Genomic DNA, 23,536 nt, shown 5'->3' with positions numbered 1-23,536 from the left:
CTAAATATTTTTGGTAGTATTTTCAAACATTTTTCTTAATTTAATTACTTACCAATGTAGGTTTTAAAAAAGTTTAAGGAGATTTACATCCATTAGTCAAAGGTCTCCAGTCCATGGTGAGTTACGTGGACGAAAATCCATTGGTTTTTTGAACAGAAAGATACTGGATGCTAAACTAATTACTAATAATGTCTTCATTAACTTTTACATATAATACTTAACAACCAAGGGCTGGATGATAGTGGCCATTGTTGGGCAATATTATTATTGTTCTTAAAAGGAAGAACTCAATAAATCATTTTCACGTTGCATGACTTTTAGCAAAGATATTTGGATAATTATATTTACTCTAAAATCAATGTTTTCTCTGTTTTCAAGAGCAATATTTTTGTCTATTTTGAAAACTTGTTTCCTTTATCTTACGTGACAATAAATATCTTTATGAAAAAAGAAATTGAAATCAATGTTTAATGTTTTAAAATACTTGAGAAAGATTACTTTTGATTTGATATACAAGATACATGAAAACTATTTGTATTCATTTGTAAATCATTTAGAAATGGAAAGCACATATGCCGTTAGGTTTTCTGATTTGATATTTTCATTACTCATCACCCTTAAAGAAATTCAGTAATAATAAAATCAAGCTAAAGATTAATTTTTCCGGACGACACTGCACTACAAATAGGAACATTTCATTGTTTTCCTTGAAAATTAATGCATGTGCATATAAAAATACATATTTTCTGTTTTGATCAAGGAAGTAATTATAAGTTAATGTGTGGTTTAGTTTCAAAGTTTAAACAACAGTATACTCAAGCCTCAGCACTTAACGGTTTATGTTTTCTTAATTGATAATATTACAGGTTTCTTTAGTAAAAAGAATATGAAGAACCTCGAAGTAGGTGGACACATAATCTCCATCAGTAATATTGACCTGAAGTAAAAATTGTTCACTTTATATCGAGGGGTAAACAATCGTGTTTCTTTCGTGTTAAAAAATGTATTTTACAGGAACATCGAGATGTTTATATCTTATCCTTTTTTCAATTCATTGTGAGTATGATTTTAATATAAGCTACAAAACTGAATTTTTTTTTATCAAAGAGTGTTTTAGAGGTCCTATTTGTTCAAATTGTATTTGTTCATAATTTGTCGATTAAAATACTGTTTTCAATGATACAGAAACAATATTTTTCTTGACGTAGGCGGATACATACTCTCCATCAGTGATATTGACCTGAAGATAAACAATTGTTCACTTTATATTCAGTGGAAAACATTAGATATGAATGTTTCTTGTGCAAATTATTTGGTGACTGTTTTCGAAAATGGAAACAAACGGATCGACACTCACATTGCATCATCGAAATATATTTTTGATGGAATTATATCGGCAGCTACATACGAAGTTCGTGTGGTATGCAAAGAAAATTCAACCCGTTTGAAACTTAACTCAAGTCCAGACACCTTAAAGGGAACCATCTCTGCTTTTCCTAGTAGCGCAACATTATCAGTTTTCATTTATTTTCACATAATAATTAACGACAAATCCAACTTATTTGTCATATAGAAATATTCATTAAAACTGAATTCATTTTGATATTAAGTGTTGATGTTCAGTTTCATGTTTAAAACATTAACATGAGATTTCTTTTAAAGCCATGAAGAGTGAATACATCAGTGCAAAAGAATCTGACAACCTTACATTAAGGTGTCCTTTCTTTGGAGCATATAGTTCCTCTGAGATTCTTTCATGGGAATACGCTGTTGGATTAAACTACACGTCTGTTTTGAGAAACTTCCAGTCGACACTAATCCATCTTGACACTATTTCTTACAAGGACATGGGAAAATATTTCTGCACAATGAAGTACGAAGAATGCAGCAATTCATCGACTCAGAGACAAGAAAAAGGATTTGTTTTTGTTACAATAACAGGTAGGTGGATAATTAGTATTAAACAACATTTAGCTTTATTTGCATTCATTGTATATTTCCTCTAATATGTGCATTGGAAATCTGAGACGTTCTATGTTTAATAACACACGTAAAACTGATCACGGCGTATGAGCACAAGTAAATGTCATTTCGCGTTTTGAACAGAAATGTTGTTGTCAAATTTTATGAAACGTTAGTACTTGCCTGACCATTTTCATATGAACTTTTAATATAAATCATAAAATCATGTATATTCTAGCTCAGGAAAGAGTTTTTCGGTCAAAGTTTTCGGTACTATATGTTTAGTCGCAGATGTGGCACTATCTTGCATGCCTTATGACTGTTTAATCTATTATACATTTCTTTGACAAAGAATGTAAATAATAGTTGAAAAGCAGCCATAAAGAAATCTAATTTTTTCAATGAAATCTGAATATTTCATGTTTTCATTTTAGGTCCACCTGTTATCTTGTCAGCAAACACCTCCATGAATGGAACGAATGATCACATTATCCATGTCAAACTTGAATTAATAAGCTTTCCTGACCCAACTTGCAAAATCAGGGTAGAGGATGATAAACATTCAGGTTTTATTGCCAAAAACTGCAAGCTGTGGACAACGGTTTTAGCATTTAAGCAAATCGATAAATATATCGATGTTCCAGGATATATTTTAAGTTTTGATATTGAAAGCATAGACAGCAGTTTTAACAAAAGTCCCGAATTGCGAATATTTGTTTCAAACAAAGAAGGAACCAGGAAATACGAAATAAGAAGCAATAATTCAAAACAACTAAATCCTTTTGGTACAGTACTTGTTATTGCATTTTATAAAATTTATCAAATTTTTTTTAATTAAAAAAAGGGTTGATTATCTTTTATGATCTTATAATACCTACAGCAAAAAAGGAATATCAAATTAAAAATGTACTATTATTGTTAAAAGATGAACAGTGTTGTAAAAAGTCGCCTTTGGTCATAGAATAATTAATAGATAAATTGTTCTCTTTTATAAAATACCATTTTTCTTGATTTTTTTTTATCTTAAATGAACATCCAAACACTTTATGTTTTAAATGTTCTAAGGAAAATTGAAGTGTACGGTGTCTTGTTAAGCGAAAGAAAACTTTAGGCCTTTGAAATAATTTGCAATAGAGATAGTAAGGTTGAAAAGTAAATTGAGGAAAAGTCTGATATTAAAGGTCTGAACAGAATGATGGTTTATTAAAAAGATTTTTTTTTATTTTCTAGGATGGGGTGTGAACTTAGATGTATGGATTATTACATACACTACAGGAAGTATACTTTGTGTCCTAAGCGTTGCATTGACCATTGCATCTATTTACAAAAGCAAAAGTATGTATTTTCAAATGTTTTATGCATACATATTTGACAAGATATAACACCATTTTATCAGTTTAACTGTTTGCCTCTATACATCAATGTTTTCCCTACAGAATGGAATTGTTCTGCCACTCAGTAAGTATAAATTACAATTTTAAAACGTAATTAATGAAAATGAAGATAAGCAAAAAGTTGAAACATAAGATTTAAAACTAAAAAGTTGTTAAAAAGCAATCAAAATATTAAACTTGCTTTGATTGACAGTCAGGTGAGAGCGACAGATATATCCGGTGGTTATGAAAATGGGATCGATTTACGTATTCTGGATGGTATAATCCCCATAAAATATCTCTTTAGAGAAAAACTTTATAAAGTAAACTCTGTCAAATTACTGGCATGATACATTTGATATTGAAAGGTGAAACATCATTAAAAATTATTTCTTCTATTCCAGATTACACCCCTCTGGCAAAGTATGAACAGCAACAGCCAAGTTTTTGTTAGCGTTAATCAACATTATAAATTCAAAGACTATACCTTATAATGAGATTATTAAAAAAAATATGAATGTTCCTTTCGCATAAAATTCAAGCAATCTACTTTGTAAAAGCATAGATAGATAGATTTACAAGAAAACTTGAATAATTGCGCACTTATATGACGGAATATTGAAAAACTTTTGATTGCAGTGTAATTCTTAACATGTTTTCTTTCAATATTAAATTACATGTATATGTAATAAGAGTAAAAGTGACAAAAACCTCGCCTATACGCAACCCCCTCTTAAAATTACACGGGGTCTGTTATCTCAGTTATCGTCATTTATTTTTATTTTCATTTTAATTTGGATAAGAGAAGCAATTCCTCCTCTTAAAAAATGTTACATGTGTATTAATAGTCAATAATTTCATTTTGATGGTAATGTGGTATATCAAATGAACAACAATGAGGTCAGAATCAATCTTTGTGAACATGTATATGTATTGTATACCATAAAGTGTGTGTATATATATATATATATATATATATATATATATATATATATATATATATATATATATATATATATATATATATATATACACACACTTTATGTATATATATATATATATATATATATATATATATATATATATATACACACACTTTATGGTATACAATACATATACATGTTCACAAAGATTGATTCTGACCTCATTGTTGTTCATTTGATATACCACATTACCATCAAAATGAAATTATTGACTATTAATACACATGTAACATTTTTTAAGAGGAGGAATTGCTTCTCTTATCCAAATTAAAATGAAAATAAAAATAAATATTCTAAAATTGATTTGAATACAACATGTATTTGAATCGAAACTGTTATTTAAGATAAAAATCTTGAAAAATGTACGGAATAAACTGTTAAATTTTATTATTATTTTTTTTTTATTTTGCTTTTCTTTATGAAACAATTTTGTAGTGTTTTATATATAACAAAACAATTAATGACTGTGTTTTTAGACAACCTTGATTTTATCAGCCCCTTGGGGCTAATAAATGTTGCCTTCAATCCCAGTCAATATTTGTATAATATATAAGTTTTGTAAACATATTGCCTAAACAATCTTTATTATTAGACATAGGATTTCATTTAAAAAATACCCTACAACTTTATATAAGATCGAATTTGTTTTACCTTACCTTATCTTTCAGAAATAATAGTGATACAATGTAGAAGTACAAATATTCGATTTATTCTCTTAAAACTTGACACTATTTTTGATTAACAGAATAAATATAAATTTTTTGTTTTATATAACAGTGTCAGATTGTTCTATGATTGATTATTTGCACAACAGTCATTGTCTTTTTAAAAAAAATACCTGCATTTTTTCGCAAAATTTTATAAAATTCTTAGCAAATCGTTTCAGGAATTTCAGGAAAAAAACACGATCTTTCAAAATTTTCAGAATTCGCATCTGATAAAGAAAAGAGGATTGAACTCAAATATATTCCATGTTAAAATCCCTCTATGTAAAAATAATGTTAAACAAACTCTTTTGGTGTTGATGTCTGAAGGAATAAAGTACAACTCTCATTCAACTACTTCAATGCAATTCCAGTCCGAAAATTGTGTGTGTAGATTTAAAATCTTTTACTACATGAAAACAGGTGTCGATTGTTTTATAGATAAAAACTATGGTATGGTGAGTAATAAATGTTCATCTTTGTAGTAATACCTTGGTAACTAAGGGGGTAAGATTTACTCTCAGAAATTAGCGTCTGTCATATCAGCTAGAGAATGATGCCAATAAACTCTGGTCATTATTTATATACCTGTTCTTATTTTTATTTTATTCTCAGTCATATATCATAATAGTTTTGTCTAAAAATAATAACGATCCGGATAAAGTGATGCATTGCAGAAAATTAACAGATATATCTGTTCATTTTGTGCCATTCCGACGATTCGATTTTTCCACATACAATTGTATGGTTATGTTAAAATTCGACAAAAGTCTTGATAGTACATGTGCCGGTTTGTAACATTTCAGCTATTTTAAGGAATAAAATTTAAGAAATGTAAGGTCTAATTTAAAAGTGTTTACATGTATATTCATGTTACGTATGTTTCATCATCATAATCATACATATTTATATCTAAATCCACAAATTCTCTGGATTTACACTTCCGGATTTTTAAAAACGATAACCTTTAATATTAGAAATCCTGATAACTCGGTCAACTCAGGCTATGACGTTAAACTATCCAAATTTCAATTTTGCTAAAAAATTCAATATTGAAATTAATAGAAACTATAATATCTTCTCACTTCATAATTAGATTTTAGTGAGTTTCCTTTTCGAGGACGGTTTTAATTTTGTAATATACTAAGAAAGCACATAGAAATCAAAGACTAACGCAAAAATAACAAAAAATATTATATAAACTTAAACGACTCAAATTCAAACTATTATACACATGTAGCAGAATCTAAACCTACACTATGTTTTAACAAGCATTCTGAGAGTATTGCATAAGCAATACACGTCCCCTACCGGTTTGTATTATTCTGTGAAAGCTTCGAAGCATACATCTTTTTCAAAAATATTATAAACGAGATGTTATGCTTTAATCAGAGATCAAAGAACAGAGGAAATTCAAACTACATAGTTGATATAGAAATTAAATAAAAAATGGGTAAAATAATACTCTTTATTTTATCTCCTGTAATTTCCTGTAATTTCGCCAAGTCCACCAAGTATTTGCTGGTAGAAATTTGTGAAAACAATGCACTGTTATGCAAAATATCATTTCTAACCATCTTCTGTACCCCGAAGCAACAGATCAATCCGAAAACGAACCCGATTGTAATAATACAAATAACCCCTGTCGATTAAATTAACAACACAATACTTGACACTATTTTAAAGAACTTATGTGTTTGTTTGAAACTATTAAAGGAATGGTACAAGTAATGCACGGTATTATTACTGACTACTTTCCTAGTTTATTCAATACACACCGAACCCGATAACGAACCCGAACATTACAAAATTGGAATAAAAAAATATTTTCTTAAAAAAATGTCAACCAGACGCTACAAAAGTGTAAACTTGATCTGTAGTTTGACATTTTGAAACTGTTCAGTAAATTTCATATTATTCCTGAAACACATAAAGAAAAAAAAAGTGTGGAAAACTGAAGTGGGACAGACGGACGGACGGACGGACAGACAGACAGAAGGACACACTTTTTGTGTTGGTTGATTTGTTCATGTAGAAACTTTTATTGATAAAAATAACAGAACCCTGCATGGTTATTTTGGTAATGCCCTTTTGTAGAGTAAATTGATATGTTTTGGTAAAATTGGATGTTACGTCATTTTCTTTATTTTCGTCTTCATACATAAACTTCGCAAAACTATTTCAATTTTATACTGCTGACATATATGTTTTGTATCTTAAGTGGACATGCATAGAAAACAGATTGTGGTCTCATTCTTCCTCTATCCGACACATTTCCTTTTCCTTAGTGTACAGCCAAATGCAGTAATCTAAAAATAATTAACTACCAGCTATAAAAAATAAATTACATACATAAACAAAACAAACACAAATAATCAACAAATACAAACTCATTTAAATATACAAAAATGTTCATATACTTAGCAATTTGGCGACGAAGATGATTGGTATGAATATACAGAACGGTTCGATGGAACGAGACGCTTACAGGTTAACCATAAATTGACAGTTTACAGGAACACGGAGCATTGTCTACAGTTCACCGTCATATCCCGCACGAATTACCGAGAATTCTCACAGAGCGCCCTTCCTCTCCGATGTCAAGGCGTCTCTCTGGTCGCAGACGATACTTCCAATCCTGTCGTGCGCAAGCTCCGAGGTCACATATAAAACAGCTGAGAATAATATAAATACCCCCTCCTTTCCAAAAAAAAAAAAAAACCAGCTGATGATGAAAACGTGACTGTTAAGTATTTCCAATCTGGGCAAGTCAATTTAAATTCATCGCGTTTACACTTGATAAATCAAACTCAAAATGTGTGTCTGATTTTGCCTTAAAAAAACTTTGGTTTGGAGAATTATTGTCCTTCTTATAGTTGATAACAGTAAGTTGTTACAAATGATGTACTTGCTAACTGCTTAAAAAGATAAAATAAAAAAAAGTTTATTGATATGAAATAATAACAGCTTTAATATCACTCGAGAGATGCAAATGTTAAAATAATACGTCTTCCCTTTCTTCAGGCGTACGATCCAAGAAAAAGATGAGGACATGAATTAATGGATAAACAGATGTACTCTTAAAGTCAACTGGACAATTCAAACCAAACCACATGGTTGTGTTCCAAGTTTATACAGGGTTTCCTTTTGAAGAACAATCAAGAAATCGCACGAAGTGACATCGCGCTTACCGGGTATTCATTTGATGAAACAGACTTGGGGCACGACATACCGTGTTATATTGTGGCCAATTCTTCAATGTTGCAACGGTTCTAGACCCAATGGAAATAGCTTGGACCAAAGTATTTCAGCTATCCCAGGTACTGGTATATCCTTTATGTTCAGTTTCAATATGCGCGCATTGGAAGTAGGATAAAAGAAAATATTTTATCAATTTAACGTTAGAATTCTGCTAGTTTATGTGAATATACAATTAAGATATTTGTAATGAATCCTTATTTGTATTATTATCCTATTTGTAATGAATATGTTACCATGAATAAAAAATAGTAAGACTTACCAAAATGTCTGTGTATTTTAGAAAGTCAAGAAACCTTAATGACCTAGTATATTTCCGACGAACATACTATACTGTCCACTTTGTGGGTTTTACATACCATTCAGTGTGGAGTGGGAGCACAAAATAGGGATCGACTCAACAATAGTTAGAAAATTTACTACCCCGGAAATTACTCCAAGAGAGGTTTCGTACACTGAGTCGGGAAAATATGTCTGCACTGTTGGATTTTATTCCTGTGGAGGGTCAGGATTTCAAATGAAGCTTACAAGTGCAGTCAGTTTAATCTTAAAGGGTAAAAAAGGTGTTCATATATCTATTTTAAATGTATATATTTTTATGTAAATTTATTCAAACACTGAAAATTGTTTTCCAATATTTAGGACAACCATACAAACATGCTCCACAAACAGTTGTTGTTAACCCCGGCGACAATTTGACCTTATCCTTGAGCTTGATATCCTTTTCAGCTCAATTTAGTTTAGTTTTAGTTAGAAACAAGAACAACGAAATTATTCATCGCCGTAGTGTTTCCTTTGCTCCAACAAAAGTAACACTTTCTGCTTTCGGAAGGACAGTAAAACTTTATGGTTACAGTTGTCGATTAAATATGCTAAATATTGCAAGAGAGTGATTCGGTACCAGAGCATTATAGTGTTTAACAACAAGGGGTATTGTTCACTTTCTTTTATCGTGGAAGAGTTTTCGGAGAGGGAAAATTTCATTGGTACAGGCCATTTTTCTCCTAAATACCAATACTTTTACTTTGTTTGAATACGCATACACACTATAAATTTTTTAAAATCAATTCCATAAATATTGTAACAACGTAAAAGTGTTATAAGTAACAGTCATTTCTTTTTACTAGTAAAGTTCTTAAGGGCAACCTGCTTGTTGTGGCTAGCGCTGGTGGAATACTTCTTGTTATGACCACCGTTTTGATAGTACTATTCATTTATTTGGATATCAGGAAGAAATGATACTTAATTTTATTAAGCATACTTTTATTTATATAGTATAGACAATGTAAGCCCGTTGTGTTATGGCTTCAATAAACAGGAACTCGACTTCTTGTTTAACATGTTCTCATTTCTTTCTTAGTATGTTCAAATATCTGTTTTAGGCAGACAAAAAAGAATATCTTTAAAATAAGGTAAGTATATAATTATGTACAAAAATGTGCAGCTATATTCGTCAACTTTTTATTGTATAGTTTTCATCAGCATATATTTCTCTTGAACATCTCGCAATACTTGAGAAAAGTTTGACAGATAGCGTAGCAGTAGAAAATTGTAATCGTCATACCTACATTAAGACTTTCTCATTTGAATGTAATGTGGACAAAATGAAGGTAAATGTCAACAGAACTCTGTTTTAAAAGTAATAGAACAAGAACAGCCTTGTTAAAACTGACTGCTGTTCTACATTTATATATGTTACCAAAGTCAATGAAGTTTTAGGAAACAACGCTTTTTGATAATTATGATAATCCCAATTAATTGTACTCTTTTATACAAAACAGATAGGACTTGTAGTTAATTTTAACTGTCATCGAATTTTACTTGATTGATATGGAAAACAATTCGATTTCTATATAACAACTTTTTACGCATATTTCTTCAGATTATTAGGGTCTTTACAATGCGATTATTAGGCAGATAATATCAACATTTCAAACTTTGGATGGTGTAAAACTTATGAAGTATAGTGGAAAATTTCACAAAAAATAACTGAAGCGGACTCCTGGCTGGATTTTTCTGACATCATTTTAGATAAAACCTGTTTAAGACCACTAATTGTTTCTTTTACAGATTATACTTCTCTAAGAAGAATGAACAGATGTGATGTTTTTCGTCAGCATGATGTTACAGACGGCCATATGATTACTTTAGTTATGAGATTATTTTGCTGCCGAAGCACGCTTAAGATAAATTTAAGTGTAACTTTAACCGAAATTAACCCATTTCGTAAATGTTATCATGATAACGATTTGTGTACAATTTAATATTTTTAGTGAACCAAGTTTGTATATAGCCCCATCCCAATCCCCACAAAAATATGAATAACAAAAGTGTGTTCACATAACTTTGTTGGTCTTTTAAAACTTAAATTATAATTTTGCGATAAACATTTTTTAACTTGAAATTGCATGTAGCTTTAAGTAAACTGTATATGGTTCTGACAACAATCACAATACTCAAACACAAATACTCAGCATACAAGTAGAAGTAGAAAGGCAATTTTCAAAATAACATTTGTTATTTTGAATTAATTCTAATATCTATTACCTTAAAGTTATTATAATTATTCAATGAACCTCGACAGTCATATGCTAGTATCTCTTTTACGAATTTGCATTTACGTAATTAAAACATAAATCAGATTAAAAATACACATTCTATTTATTTTTGTGGTAAAAACCGCGTTCGAGCCGTCTGTATATGTTTATGAAATAAAAAAAAAGGTTCAAACCAGAATTCTTTCATACAAGTATGCATATGCACAAAATAGTTTTTCATCGAAATTTAACCCATGTGGGATTCTCAAACATGTTATAATATTAAAAGTTGAACATTTGTTCTGCAATTATCAAAATTAATACTTCTTGTTGAAGAAAAGAATATAATTTATTTTTTCGACCACTACATGATATTTGTTAATATTCCTAGTTTTTCACTATCATGCTTGCGCAACGCTGTATATTCTGAAACATGGAAACTAGAATGATTTTACATCCTGTAAGAAGAAAGCCTTGTTTCCACCATTTTTGGACTTGTACGTATTTCAAAACGACTTTTTACACTCTACATATATCTAACCACTATTATCAAACTCATTTTCAGCATATATGTGCTATATGAAGCATTCAAGATTGCAATCGTGCAATTTAGGATTCACTTTGGAGTGCTCGTAAATGTTAAGTCAAAATTCCATAACCAAATTTTTATAAATATACTATTTTCCTTTCTGTCAATAAGAAAAAATATATATACTATTTTTTGTATCAAATATTTTACAAAATATTATCCTTAATCAGTTTAATAAGTTCAAAACAGTTTGCAACTTTTTTAAGCAAAAAATATTCATTTATTTCACTTCCTCTGAATTATTTAATTGGTTTCCAGCATTAAAGGTGGAGCAGAAATATCATATCTATGTAACTGCTGCCTGCTAACCCTGTGTGTATGTTCAGGATTACCCACAAATTTTATAATAAATGCATCATTACTCGTGCGTTATACTTCGGCAAGGCTTTATAAACAGCAAAATGATATTTTGTGTTTTAATACCTGGGCATGGTCAATATGAAATGAACATATTCAAGATAATGGTGTTTTTCTCTAGAGAAATGACAAAATAATTAAGATTTAAATAAATTCTTTGAACACCTTGCGAGCTGTCTAATGTTGAACAATCAAAATACATGAAGCCCTTAACAGATATCAAACCCAAGGACTGTTTAATGAGTTGCTGTTTCCATATGTGTGCAAGGCTACGTAGAAAGAAGTGCAAAACAAACAGCAATCTTAAATGTTTTCAACGTACATCATAGCAGAGATACATAAATGTGCATAAACTTGTTAATACATAAACATTATAACATTGGCATGGAAATCATCAGAGATATTGCAGTGTCTATCCTGACTTTGTTCACTGATGACTTTTTTAAGTCTTTCGAAAACAATAAAGTCAGCATTCTATAATTTCATCGAACAACAAGATGTACATCACTACCGATTAGTACAACGTGATACAACACGAACATTATCTCTCATGATGCTAATGTCAAGCAGACACAAAACGGGGTAGAGATGGGACTGACAAGTTTTAGAAGTGCGAAATGAATGTACGAGGGTTGTCCAAAAAGTTCGTGAACACATGTAATTTCATTCTAAATAGCGACGCTATATTTAGGAAAGTATTTAAATATTTTAATATAGACTATAATAATGCACGTGTATAAAAATCAGAGCAATGTACATTCTTTTAATGTAGTGATCACTACAAAAACATTGCCTGTACAGGCCGCACAGCCCAGTCTGACGGTTACACGACGTTTTTATAACGTCGTACGTAGTGCGTTGGTTCCTGTTACTTTTCAACGTAGTCACCTTTGCACTGCAAACACTTCTCACACCTTCTTAGCCATGAATAGAACACATCCGAATACCATTTACTGTCGATTTTAGATACAATGGTTCGAGATGCATATTTAAGTTCATCAGAATCCTCAAATCTTACTCCTCTTAGCTGTGATTTGATGATAGGAAAAATTGCAAAATCCATCAGAGCAAGATTCGGACTGTATGGCGGGTGTTCAAAAAGATCGAATCCTAACAGTTCGATTTCCAGACACGTGGAAGCTGCCGTATGTGCAGGTGCATTATCTTGGTGTAGGATGAAATTTCCAAGGTCCACAGCCATGGCAGGGCGTTTTTTCTTAATTGCCTTAACTAAGTCGCGGCGTAACACCTGTAATAAATAAAACCAACGTTTCGTTTGGTACACTGTATGTAGCTTTAGAATATGTAAATCGTATATAGTAATTAAATAAATAAAAATTAAGATTAGAATGTCAGGGTATTAAATTTATGAATTATGATATGCTAAATGTAGCGAAATGGATGTTTTTTAATCTGTTATTATAATTTAAATGTGATGAAATGGGTAGTTCTCTACCTTGGAGTAGTATGCAGCATTCACCGTCTGACCGGAGGATACAGTGTGGACCAAAATCATTCCGTGCCGATCAGCAAAGAATATATACATCTGTTTACCCACGGATTTCGCAACCTTTGCCTTTTTCGGTGCTGGAGAACCCCAGCGTTTCAAAATGCTGGATTTTGTTTTTGTTTCTGGATCAAAATGATGCAGTCAAGTCTCGTCCGTAGGAAAGATTCTGTCAAGCCACTTCTCTCCTCCTCTTTTGAAATTCTGTATGAACGCCTTACTTGTCTGCATTCGTCTTTTTTGTGCTCATATTGCATCGGATAAAAGTCTGGGCACCCATCTTGCGCAAACACGACTCATACAGAAGTCTTCAGTGAGGATATTAAAAACCGAAGATTTGCTAACATCACTTATTGACGCGACTTCTCTTAACGTCAGACGTCTGTTCTTCATGACAATGTCATGAATGCGGGATTTCGTTCTATCGTCACAAATCAAAGGCCTTCCACTTCTTTCAGCGTCTTTTATATCGCAAACTCCATCCGATAATCGTTTGTGCCACTTGTAGACTAGTGATCTTGATATTTGTCGATGCCTTTTTGTGTTCTCCACGAACTTTTTGGACAGCCCTCGTACATCATCATCTTATATGAAGGAGACACTTAACACGTTTTAGAAAATAAATATGAAATACAAATTAGGAGAATTTTCATTGGAATTTTATTTGTAAACATTGATAAAATATAAATGTCTTTAAAAATGGAGAGGGGAACATCAAAGATGGAGAATTACCAGCTGTACATGTACATCATTTAAATTCTTTACGAGAAGAAGATACTTCATATCCAAAAATTTAATATTCCGCAAACTGGAGTTAACCAAAAAAAAAAAAAACAACTAAAAAAGGGATAAGCATTGCTTTTAAAGAAATACAGAAATATTGAAAATACGAGCTGATAAAACAATTATGTTATACAATCTGTAGGTGTCTAAAGGGCAAACAGAAAACCTATTCTCAAATTCAAACCAATTAAATCACTGTTTGCTCGGGCTGGCCTCAATACCACCTGCCTCATCCAACCCGCATTTACCATTATATGAATGCAGTATATTTCTAATGATGTACATGACTTTATAGTAGCCTTCAACTAACGGACAAAATGACATTAAATGGTAAAAAAATATGTTCACAGAATTGCGACTTACAATTAGAAGAGTAATTAGTATTGTTTTAACAAGAACCGTGAAAAAAAATCATCAATTGAAAAAATCCTCGTCTGTAGGAAAAAATGAGGCTTTTTTACAGCTGACATATGTCGTAATGGATAGAAAACCAGATCTTCTACTTATTCTTCCTCTGTGCAGGTCTCACAACACTATTTTCCCGAAGGTTCACGTCAAAATTAACATGGCCGAGGCAAAATAATTCCCGAATTCCCGTACGAAAATGTTGGCCGTTTTCCGGCTGGACTCAGGGTGAACTTAGACGTATTCCGGTTAAAATATAGCCGTACTTAGGAGTATCAAAGGCGTACCTGGAAAACGCTTTGAATGTTAGACGGATTCCATCTTATTCATAACCGGACCTAGCCTCAAACCTTAGCCGTATTTTCAGCATCTAGCCGTTTTCTGTCAAAGTTAACATTATTATTTCTCACTGCCCGTTTCCCCCCTTACCATCATTAAATATTCCGCCTTAACCTAGCTAATTGGCAATTCTTTGCAAGTTATAATATAAAATTTACGGCTAAAACTTGGCCAAATCGTGTTAAAGGCGCACACCAGTTCATTATCTGTTCTATAAATAGCTCATTCTTATAAACTGTCTGTTGCTTTCACTCAATAAACTTTAATTCTTTCTTCAAATTGTTTAATTTTGTAACCTTATATTCAAATTAATAATCCGATGACACTATCAAACAGGTTATATATGTATGTTCTACACACAGGCTGGTTAATTTTATCTTGACCTCAATACACAGGCTGCCATTTGAGCCACAGCCTCTCCCTGTATTGCAGAGGGGCGTCAACAGGGAAAATCTTTTTTTTTCTATCATAATTTTAAACATGTACATACTATTTTAGCCGCAATGTTTAATTAATATAAAGACAGGAATGAGTTATAAACACGCTAGCATATTTATTGTACTTTTAAACTGCTACTAAAAATTGTTTTACCATGGCCATCAAGCACTTGTAAACATAAAATCAGCGTTACCCCTTATCATATTTCTGGCCTCAGAGGCTCGCGCTTTGTGTGTTTTGAATTTGGCAACAACGGCCATGCCTAACTTTCCTGATCATCTTTGTGTTACAAAATTTAGACATGTGTAAACTGTTATGAGGATTTTTTTGGGGGGAAATACAGTGAAACTTAGTTCTAAAGTACAGTTAAAATTGTGCTAATTGTATGTGAAGAAAAAATTGGTTTTAACTATTCTTCATTTAAAAGATATTAGACAGTGGGTAAATGTCACACAATGTATAAACTATAGAAATCCCTTCATTCCTTTAGATTTGAAAGTTGTTGAAAACAACTGACATTATGCTAAACAATTTAAAACCAAGGAAAACAACAATACTAACAAGTCATTGGGAGAGTGGCAAGCTGCCTTCTTATATGTAAGCTGTCCTAGTATGAGCATTGAGAAACAGCCTGATAAAAATAAAAACTAGCTCAAAAGCAGAAGGACAATGGACATGGGAGACTAAAAAGTAGAATGTCAGTCATACCATTTACATGAACCCTACCAAAATCAAAGTTTTGAATGGTAAGGATTGGATCTCTTTTTATTTGTTCACATTGTTGAAAGGTATTCTTTATAATCATGATAATAACAAAAAAGTATATGTGTATATTGATATATTTATATTTGATCGAGTGTTTGGTTATAAGTAATACTTTATCAAATTACATGTATTTTTTTCAGAATATGTGAGAGAAGTATTTTTAGTGATGTAATTACCGAAAAGATTCGAGGAAGATCTGAGCTACTCTAGAAACTTTTCAAGGAACTACCTGTACAAAAGAGTGAAAACGTGGACTGTAAATCAAAAAGTTTAACTTATTATATTTAGTGGAAGACAAACATTAGGAAAATAAAAAGATATTCTGGATGTGATATCTGTATTATGATGTGTTTAAAAAAGGAAATACACAGGAATTATAGATGGTTTTATGTTGTAAGTCTGGCCACTGATTTATAAAAGAAAAGGCAATGATTCCACCCCATCCGGTGCTAATTTAAAAGGATTTAGTCACCGGATTCAAAAGCATAAATCAAAAGAAGTTTTTCTGTCCATTGTAAAAAGTGTTCATCTTTACCCTAAGGCGGATTCGGACGCAACCTTTTATTAAGGCGGATTCCACCTTATACTAAGGCGGATTCCACGTCATATTTAGGTGGATTCCACCTTATTTTAGGGCGGAATCTTGCGTATTCCACCTTATATTAAGGCGGATTCCAATTTATCATAAGGTGGATTCCACCTAAGATTAAGGCGGATTCATTTTTTGTTTTAAGGCGGATTTTTATTACCCGGAATACGCTTAATCTCATTTAAATATTTCGAGCCATATACCGCCCGGAATCCACCTGGACTCCAACCTGAATCTGTGATATTAGTTATACATTCAGAGGAATGAAAGACGGAATCCGCCTTTCAAATTTCGCCTACATTCCGCCTTAAGTCAGGGTGTAATTTTTCGTACGGGTTCCCCTTCGTTTTTAGGGGTTTTCCGCCAGCGACAGGGCCTGTACCTTTTTATGAGCTGAAAAACAACGTGTAAAATGCCTGATTTTCCGAGGTCACTTGAGTTTTTGATGCTAGTTGTTTCGGCGGGGGGGGGGGGGGGTGAAAAGTCTCGGACAAGATTTTCAAGCACATGTGTAACTTTGATGTAAACAAACTCTTGTGCCATTGTGGATGGCTGTGTTTTTTGCCACTAAATTGGTTAGGAACGATTGTTTTAAACGTTGTAAAGAGGGATTCTCCCAGAAGTTTGTTTTAAAGTCGCTACCCGTGTCTAAAGTTGCGTAATTTTGGTAAGAATATATAGTAAAAATTGATAGTGGTGTGTAACCTACAACGCATTTCCTTTCCCATATTTAACACAACATGTGTTTTTATGCTGTGACTGTTAGATATAATAAACAACACATTTCCGATCTGTACGAGTCACTTGAAATACATCTTGTTTACACTTTTGATTAATTAAACACAAAATGTCTGTTTTATTTTGCCTAGAAAATGGTTTGGTTTGGAGATTTATTGCGATACTTACAGTTGCTAACAGTAAGTTTTATTAAATGATGTGCTTAATACGGTTGAAAAAGATCAAGTAAAATATGTGTATTGATATGAAATGTAAACAGCTTTAATATAACTCGAGAGATGCAAAAGTTAAAAAAATACGTCTTATCTTTATTCAGGCGTACGATCACAAGAAAAAGATGGGGACATGATTTTATGGATAAACAGGTGTACACTTAAAGTCAATTGGACAATTCAAACCAAACTAGATGGATGTGTTCCGAATTTATACAGTGTTCGACTTTTAAAGAACAATCAAGAAATCGCAACGAGTGATACCACGCTTACCAGTTATTCGTTTGAAGGAACTGACTCAGAGTCGACATACCGGGTCATAGTTTCGCCAATTCTGGAATGTAACAACGGTTCTAGACCCCGTGGAAATAGCTTGGACCACAGTATTTCAGCTATCCCAAGTATATCCTATATGTTCACTTTCCGATCCGCACGCATTTGGAATAGAAAAATATTTACTAGTAATCATTTAAAAATAAAAATATGCTTTTTAAGTGAATATACGATTCATATATTTGTACTAAATATGTTCCAATAGTTAAAAATTGGTAAAACTAATCGAAATATATGTGTATTTTAGGAAGTCAACAAACCTTCATAACCAAATATATTTCCGACGACTTCACTTTACAATGTCCACTAAATGGGTCTTACACACCATTCAGTGTGGAGTGGGAGCACAAAATAGGGATCGATTCAACAATAGTTAGAAAATTTACTACCCCGGAAATCACTCTTACAGACGTATCGTACAAGGACTCGGGAAAATATGTCTGCACTGTTGGATTTTATTTCTGTGGAGGGTCAGGACTTCTAAGGAAGCTTACAGGTTCGGTCAGTCTGAACTTAAACGGTAAAAAAGGTGTTTTATAGTCATTAACATACGTCATTTTGGGGAAATTATTCAAATACCTAAATTTATTTTTTTTTAACTTTTAGGACCACCATACATACCGATGCCTCAACAAACAGTTGTTGCTGATCCTGCCGACAATTTGACGTTATCCTTGAGCTTGATATCCTTTCCAGCTCCATTTAGTTTAGTTTTGGTTAGAAACCAAAATAATGAAATAATTCATCGCAGCAGTGTTTCCTTTGCTCCAACCGAGGTAAAACTTTCTGCTTTCGGAAGGGTAGTTACACTTTATGGTTACAGTTGTCGATTAAATATGCCAAATATTACAAGAGAGTGGTTCGGAACCAACAGCATCATAGTGTTCAACCGCCTGGGGAATTATTCATTTTCTTTCATTGTGGAAGAGTTTTCGGACAAGGAAAATTCTATTGGTACAGTATACTTTTTCTGTTAAATAGCAATACTTTTTTAATTGAATATGCTTACAGAGTATTAAAATTTTCAAAATCAATTTCATAACAATTGTTACAATGTAAAATTGTTATGAGTAACACTTTTTTTTCCAGTAAATACAATTCTGCTTGTTTTGGCTAGCACATGTGGATCGATTCTTGGTGTAGCCACCGTTTTGATAATGCTATTCATTTATTTGGATATCAGGAAGAAAAGTAACTTGATTTAATTAAGCATACATGTACTATACTTCTATAAAGTGTAATTAATGTAATCCAATGTGTTACGGCTTCTATAAACAGAAATGCGATTTCACATGTTCCTTTTCTTTATTAGTTTTTAACATATTAACGTTTGTTTTATCTTTAGAAAACAACCGGTAAGTATATAATTATGTACTAAAGGTATAGCAATATTCGTCAACTTTTTATTGTATATTTCGCATTAGCATATCTATCTTTTAAACATCTTTGAAATACTTTTTGAAAAGTTTACAAGATAGCGCAGCAGAAGGTAATCAAAATCAACATACCTACGTTCAGACTTTCTCCTTTGAAAGTAATGGACAAAATGAAGGTAAATGTAAACAGAACTCTGATTTAGAAATAAAAGTTACAAGAAATGCCTTTTTAAAAATGTTTTTTTAATTATTTGTTACCTAAGTCAATAATGTTATAGGAAACAACGCTTTTTGTATGATACATTTATGTTAATCACAAGAAATTGTACTTGTTTATATATAACATATAGGAATTGTAGTTATTTTTCACTAAAATCGGATTTTACGATATGTAAAAGAATTCATTTTGCATCTGACATCTTTTTACGCTTCGGTTCTTCAGATTTTTAATGTCCTAACAATGTGGTTATTAGAAGACCTTTAGATGGTATAAAATTTATTAAATAAAGTGAACATTTTCACAAAATTTAACTTAAGCGAACTCTTGGTAGAATTCTTCCGTCATCCCTAAAAACAAAATGTTTTTTTTTCTCTTTTACAGATTATACTTCTCTACGAAAGAATGAACATATGTGAAATGTATTGCAAACATGAGCATCACCACTCTCTCTCTCTCTCTCTCTCTCTCTCTCTCTCTCTCTCTCTCTCTCTCTCTCTCTCTCTCTCTATATATATATGTGATAAAATGTTTAAATTGATTAATTTAATGACAAACAAACAGAATATACATATATACAAGAAGGAGAGCAATATTCAAGATAACAATTGGTATTTATTTTTATTATCTATTACCTTTTTTAAGTTATGAATCAATGAACCCCTTTTACGAATTTGCATGTACATAATTAAAACATAAATCAGATTTAAAACACACATTTTATGTGTTTTTATGGTAAAAACCTCGTAAGTTGTAAGAACTTGTGATCAAACCGTTTGTATATGTTTGTGAAATAAAATATGTTCAAACGAGAATTAGTTCATACATGAATGCATATGCATAGAATAGTTCTTCATCAAAAATGAACCTATGTATGATTCTCATATATGTTATAATATTAAAATTTGGACCTTTATTCCGCCTAAAATAAAAATAAATACTTCTTGTTGAAGGAAAAAAGGTTTAAATTACTGCGTTGACCACTACATGATATTTGTTATTTTTCTACCCTTTCACTATCATGCATTCACAACGCTGTATATACTGAAGAATGGAAACTAAAATAATATAACGCCCTTTAAGAAAAACGCCTTGTTTTCACCATTTTCGTTCATGTTCGTATTTCGAAATAAACTTTTACATATTGCACAATTTTCAAACTCCTTTTAAGCGTAAACCCAAATCACTGCAAACAAGTTATACATACAAGTATATGAAGCATTCAAGATTACAATCATGGGATTTAGGATGTACTATGAACGGCTCAAATATATACTACTTTCTTTCAGTCAGTAAAGATTACCTTTAGTCAGTACAGTGTGTCGCTTTTTGATTTGTCTTTTTGATAAAAATCAGCGGTTAAGAGGAAAATAGCTGCCATTGACTGGATTTAGAAACTGACTAAGAAAAGTAAAAAGGTAGTTTTTCAGGTAGTTAATACATGTAGCTACTCAGGTCATTTGATTTAACTTGTGGCTCACGTACTTGAAATAAAAAAATTCTTCTGTATATTATTCTTTGACATTAATCAAATGCCAATAAAACGGATAGCATGATGTCTAAAAAGTTTTGTATTTTATGATTGTGGATTTTTTTAGTGGACAATTTTTGTGATACGCTAATTAGGCAAGCATTTATTTCATAGAGTGATGACAAACTTACAAAAACTTCAAAAGAAACACTTTGTCATCAGTTAGAATGCGTCTTTTTGAGAACCTGTTAAAAAACCTTTTTTTGCATTTATAAAACATAATTGTATCCAGAACAAATTCAAACATGAATTTGATTATGCATTTGCAGCAACCTATAGCAGAAAATTATCATAATATTCAAGAACAGTCATTGAGTTTTTCATTTTGCACATGCTAGAAGAAAATACATGTTACAGTAAATAATTTGCAGCAAATTTGCTAAGAGGATGGAACATTCATATGTTATAATATTATGGGAAAATCGCACAAAGAGAAAAACACTAAATTGTCAAAGTCGAGAATATGCGAATAGCTAAAAAATATAGCATCATGTCAACTCTTTTCACCGTAACTCTTCTTGTGTGTACATGTACATTGAGTGGCGGTGTCTAAAAAATTGATATATTTCAGCATACGTAAGTGTAAGCTACAGATGAAACTAGATGACATTTTTTTTAACGTTTTAAATGTGTGTCAACTTGTAAACAAGTTCAAAATAATAACATGGTGACCATCTCAAAGGTTCCGATTTAAAACATTTTCATGAAAAAACATTTTAGAAGACTTGCATCGAACTTTAACTATGACTTAAGATTTTTTATGTATAATCTTTTGCAAACCTCTTATGCATTCTTTTGGTTGAATTGGAATCATTTCCCGGAGAGCTCTGTTATTGTGAAGTGTGGGCCAGATAAGGCAAACATGAGGAAAATGTGATCTGAAATTTTCAATGCAGTCTGATAAGATCTTAACTATAAACCTAAAAGCTTTGTTCTAGATTACAGCATATCATTGACCAAAAGCGCTTTGTTGATGAAGTATGAATCATATTGGAGAAAAGAATACCGTATATCCGGTAATTTTGGCGATGATTATATCCTGTATCATTTTCTATAAGAATTTTTTTTTAAATCGCGAAAAACGATTGACGCAAATTGAGAATGCTACATATTTTCCCCATGTTCGAAAATTTTGTGACACGCAAAAAAACCCGGATCTACGGTATATGTCCCGAACAAGGATTTTTAACATAATTCTTCAATGAACTTAATTTAAAACATAGAATGTAGGGCGTCCTAATAAAAATATAATTAATCAATTTTTGTCAATATTCAAAAACATTATACATGTAATGTTGAATTTCTTCTAGTGCTATTAAGAATACAACTGATCCTGTGCAATACAATTATATCCATAAAAAAGTAAATTTCGACATCTTTAAAAACAAATGTTATGAGCTACAACTGATAGCAGTTTGTAGGGTGTTTTGTGTGCCAGGAACTGAACAGGTATTTTGTCTACGTCACAACCCGGCCAAGTCACAAAAGGAAACAAGTATTTCAATACCATCACCATCTGCTTATTTCACCAATGACTGCCAAAGCGCGTATAACCAAGATTCTGTACGGAGTACAGATCAATATTCATTAAGCCTAGTCGGTAGACTTCTAGGGAATTTATCATGAAAATATTTTTTTAAAAACTATATTTATTGTGCACAGAAGGTTGCGAACGGTTTTGGAATTATCAAACTAATTTAGGAATATACTAGACTATGACCTGTGCGTGCCCGTCCGTGAAATTGCATAATAATGATATCGGACATTTCCGAAATATATTATGTAGATACATCGACACACCGTATTGTTGACATTTATATAACCAAGCTTAACAATAACTACACTCTGTTTAGTTATAATATATAATCTAACTTTGTTTCGGAAGAGGCCTTCACCACAGCTAAAATGCCTTCCATATACCCGTAATGTAGGAAAAAATTGCAGAATCGCTCCGAAACGATTATGAAGAAAATTAATGAAGCTGCATTGAAAATAACAGTCAAATTATTAATGACAAAAATTTTTGAGGCTGTAAATATCTTTCATCTACAAATTTAGTTCATAATAACAAAGAATTAAACACTTTTTCACTAGTTTTTTTTTAACTCGCTTCTAATTTACACACCATGTTGTCATTCGGAATTCTTGGGATTTCTCATATTTAATGCACTGAGTTAGAGTAATCCCCCGTAATTTCTTTGATGAAGAGAATATTTATAAAGCAAATTTCCAATGAAAATTTACATGTACTTGTATTATCGTTTCTAAGTTTATCCACGCAAATGTGATATATTGGAAATATACTCTAAATAGAGTCCCGTGATTGAGCGTGAATGTAATGCGCATGCGCAAGATTGTAAAATCCAAAAAATCCAGATGATTTCCGGATTTTCTAAAGGAATTTTCGTTGATTATTAGTTAGCAAAGGTTTATTGAGATAAAATAAAAACAAATTGGTAATCTTCAAGTACCGATGATGTTTAAAATATATAAAACAAAAGACAGTACTTCCTATTTCTCGGTATTAAAGCTCAAAATTC

The 23,536-nt window shown here is 31.6% G+C and overlaps 1 protein-coding gene and 2 long non-coding RNA genes across 9 annotated transcripts; all 3 read left to right on the top strand.

Annotated features, from left to right (window-relative positions):
- Positions 1-4,283, top strand: LOC105328065 (uncharacterized). Of its 4 annotated transcripts, none has more exons than XR_010710082.1 (8): positions 1-1,056; positions 1,209-1,420; positions 1,663-1,941; positions 2,397-2,747; positions 3,193-3,297; positions 3,399-3,420; positions 3,550-3,614; positions 3,740-4,283. It is a non-coding gene; the product is annotated as an uncharacterized lncRNA (long non-coding RNA). The 4 variants fall into 4 exon arrangements; XR_010710076.1 differs by having other exon boundaries at positions 2-1,056; positions 1,209-1,499; positions 3,740-4,282; XR_010710077.1 differs by lacking the exon at positions 3,550-3,614 and having other exon boundaries at positions 3-1,056; positions 1,209-1,499; positions 3,740-4,282.
- Positions 4,284-7,717: 3,434 nt separating this feature from the next.
- LOC136272732 (uncharacterized) lies at positions 7,718-8,828 on the top strand. Its single transcript, XR_010710772.1, has 3 exons — positions 7,718-7,907; positions 8,047-8,342; positions 8,564-8,828. It is a non-coding gene; the product is annotated as an uncharacterized lncRNA (long non-coding RNA).
- Positions 8,829-17,156: 8,328 nt separating this feature from the next.
- LOC105328044 (uncharacterized) lies at positions 17,157-20,280 on the top strand. Of its 4 annotated transcripts, XM_066075079.1 has the most exons (7): positions 17,157-17,256; positions 17,459-17,506; positions 17,644-17,940; positions 18,120-18,392; positions 18,479-18,826; positions 18,962-19,424; positions 19,850-20,280. In XM_066075079.1, exons 3-6 carry the CDS (start codon positions 17,673-17,675, stop codon positions 19,075-19,077), a joined length of 1,005 nt encoding a protein of 334 aa, XP_065931151.1. In that variant the 5' UTR covers positions 17,157-17,256; positions 17,459-17,506; positions 17,644-17,672; the 3' UTR covers positions 19,078-19,424; positions 19,850-20,280. The 4 variants fall into 4 exon arrangements, with proteins under 4 accessions (XP_065931151.1, XP_065931152.1, XP_065931150.1 ...); XM_066075080.1 differs by lacking the exon at positions 17,157-17,256 and having other exon boundaries at positions 17,376-17,506; positions 18,282-18,392; XM_066075078.1 differs by lacking the exon at positions 17,157-17,256 and having other exon boundaries at positions 17,376-17,506; positions 18,120-18,368.
- Positions 20,281-23,536: the final 3,256 nt, after the last annotated feature.

Source organism: Magallana gigas, chromosome 2 (genome assembly GCF_963853765.1).
Source record: "Magallana gigas chromosome 2, xbMagGiga1.1, whole genome shotgun sequence".
NCBI lineage: Eukaryota > Metazoa > Mollusca > Bivalvia > Ostreida > Ostreidae > Magallana > Magallana gigas.
This window is presented reverse-complemented; position numbering and strand designations above follow the sequence as displayed.

Excerpts from the sequence above, each read along its gene's own strand:
- LOC105328044 (XM_066075077.1), top strand. The coding sequence starts at position 17,437 with ATGTCTGTTTTATTTTGCCTAGAAAATGGTTTGGTTTGGAGATTTATT. Across the intron at positions 18,393-18,478 it reads GGTCAGTCTGAACTTAAACG|GACCACCATACATACCGATG; the intron begins GTAAAAAAGGTG and ends TTTAACTTTTAG. Across the intron at positions 18,827-18,961 it reads GGACAAGGAAAATTCTATTG|TAAATACAATTCTGCTTGTT; the intron begins GTACAGTATACT and ends TTTTTTTTCCAG.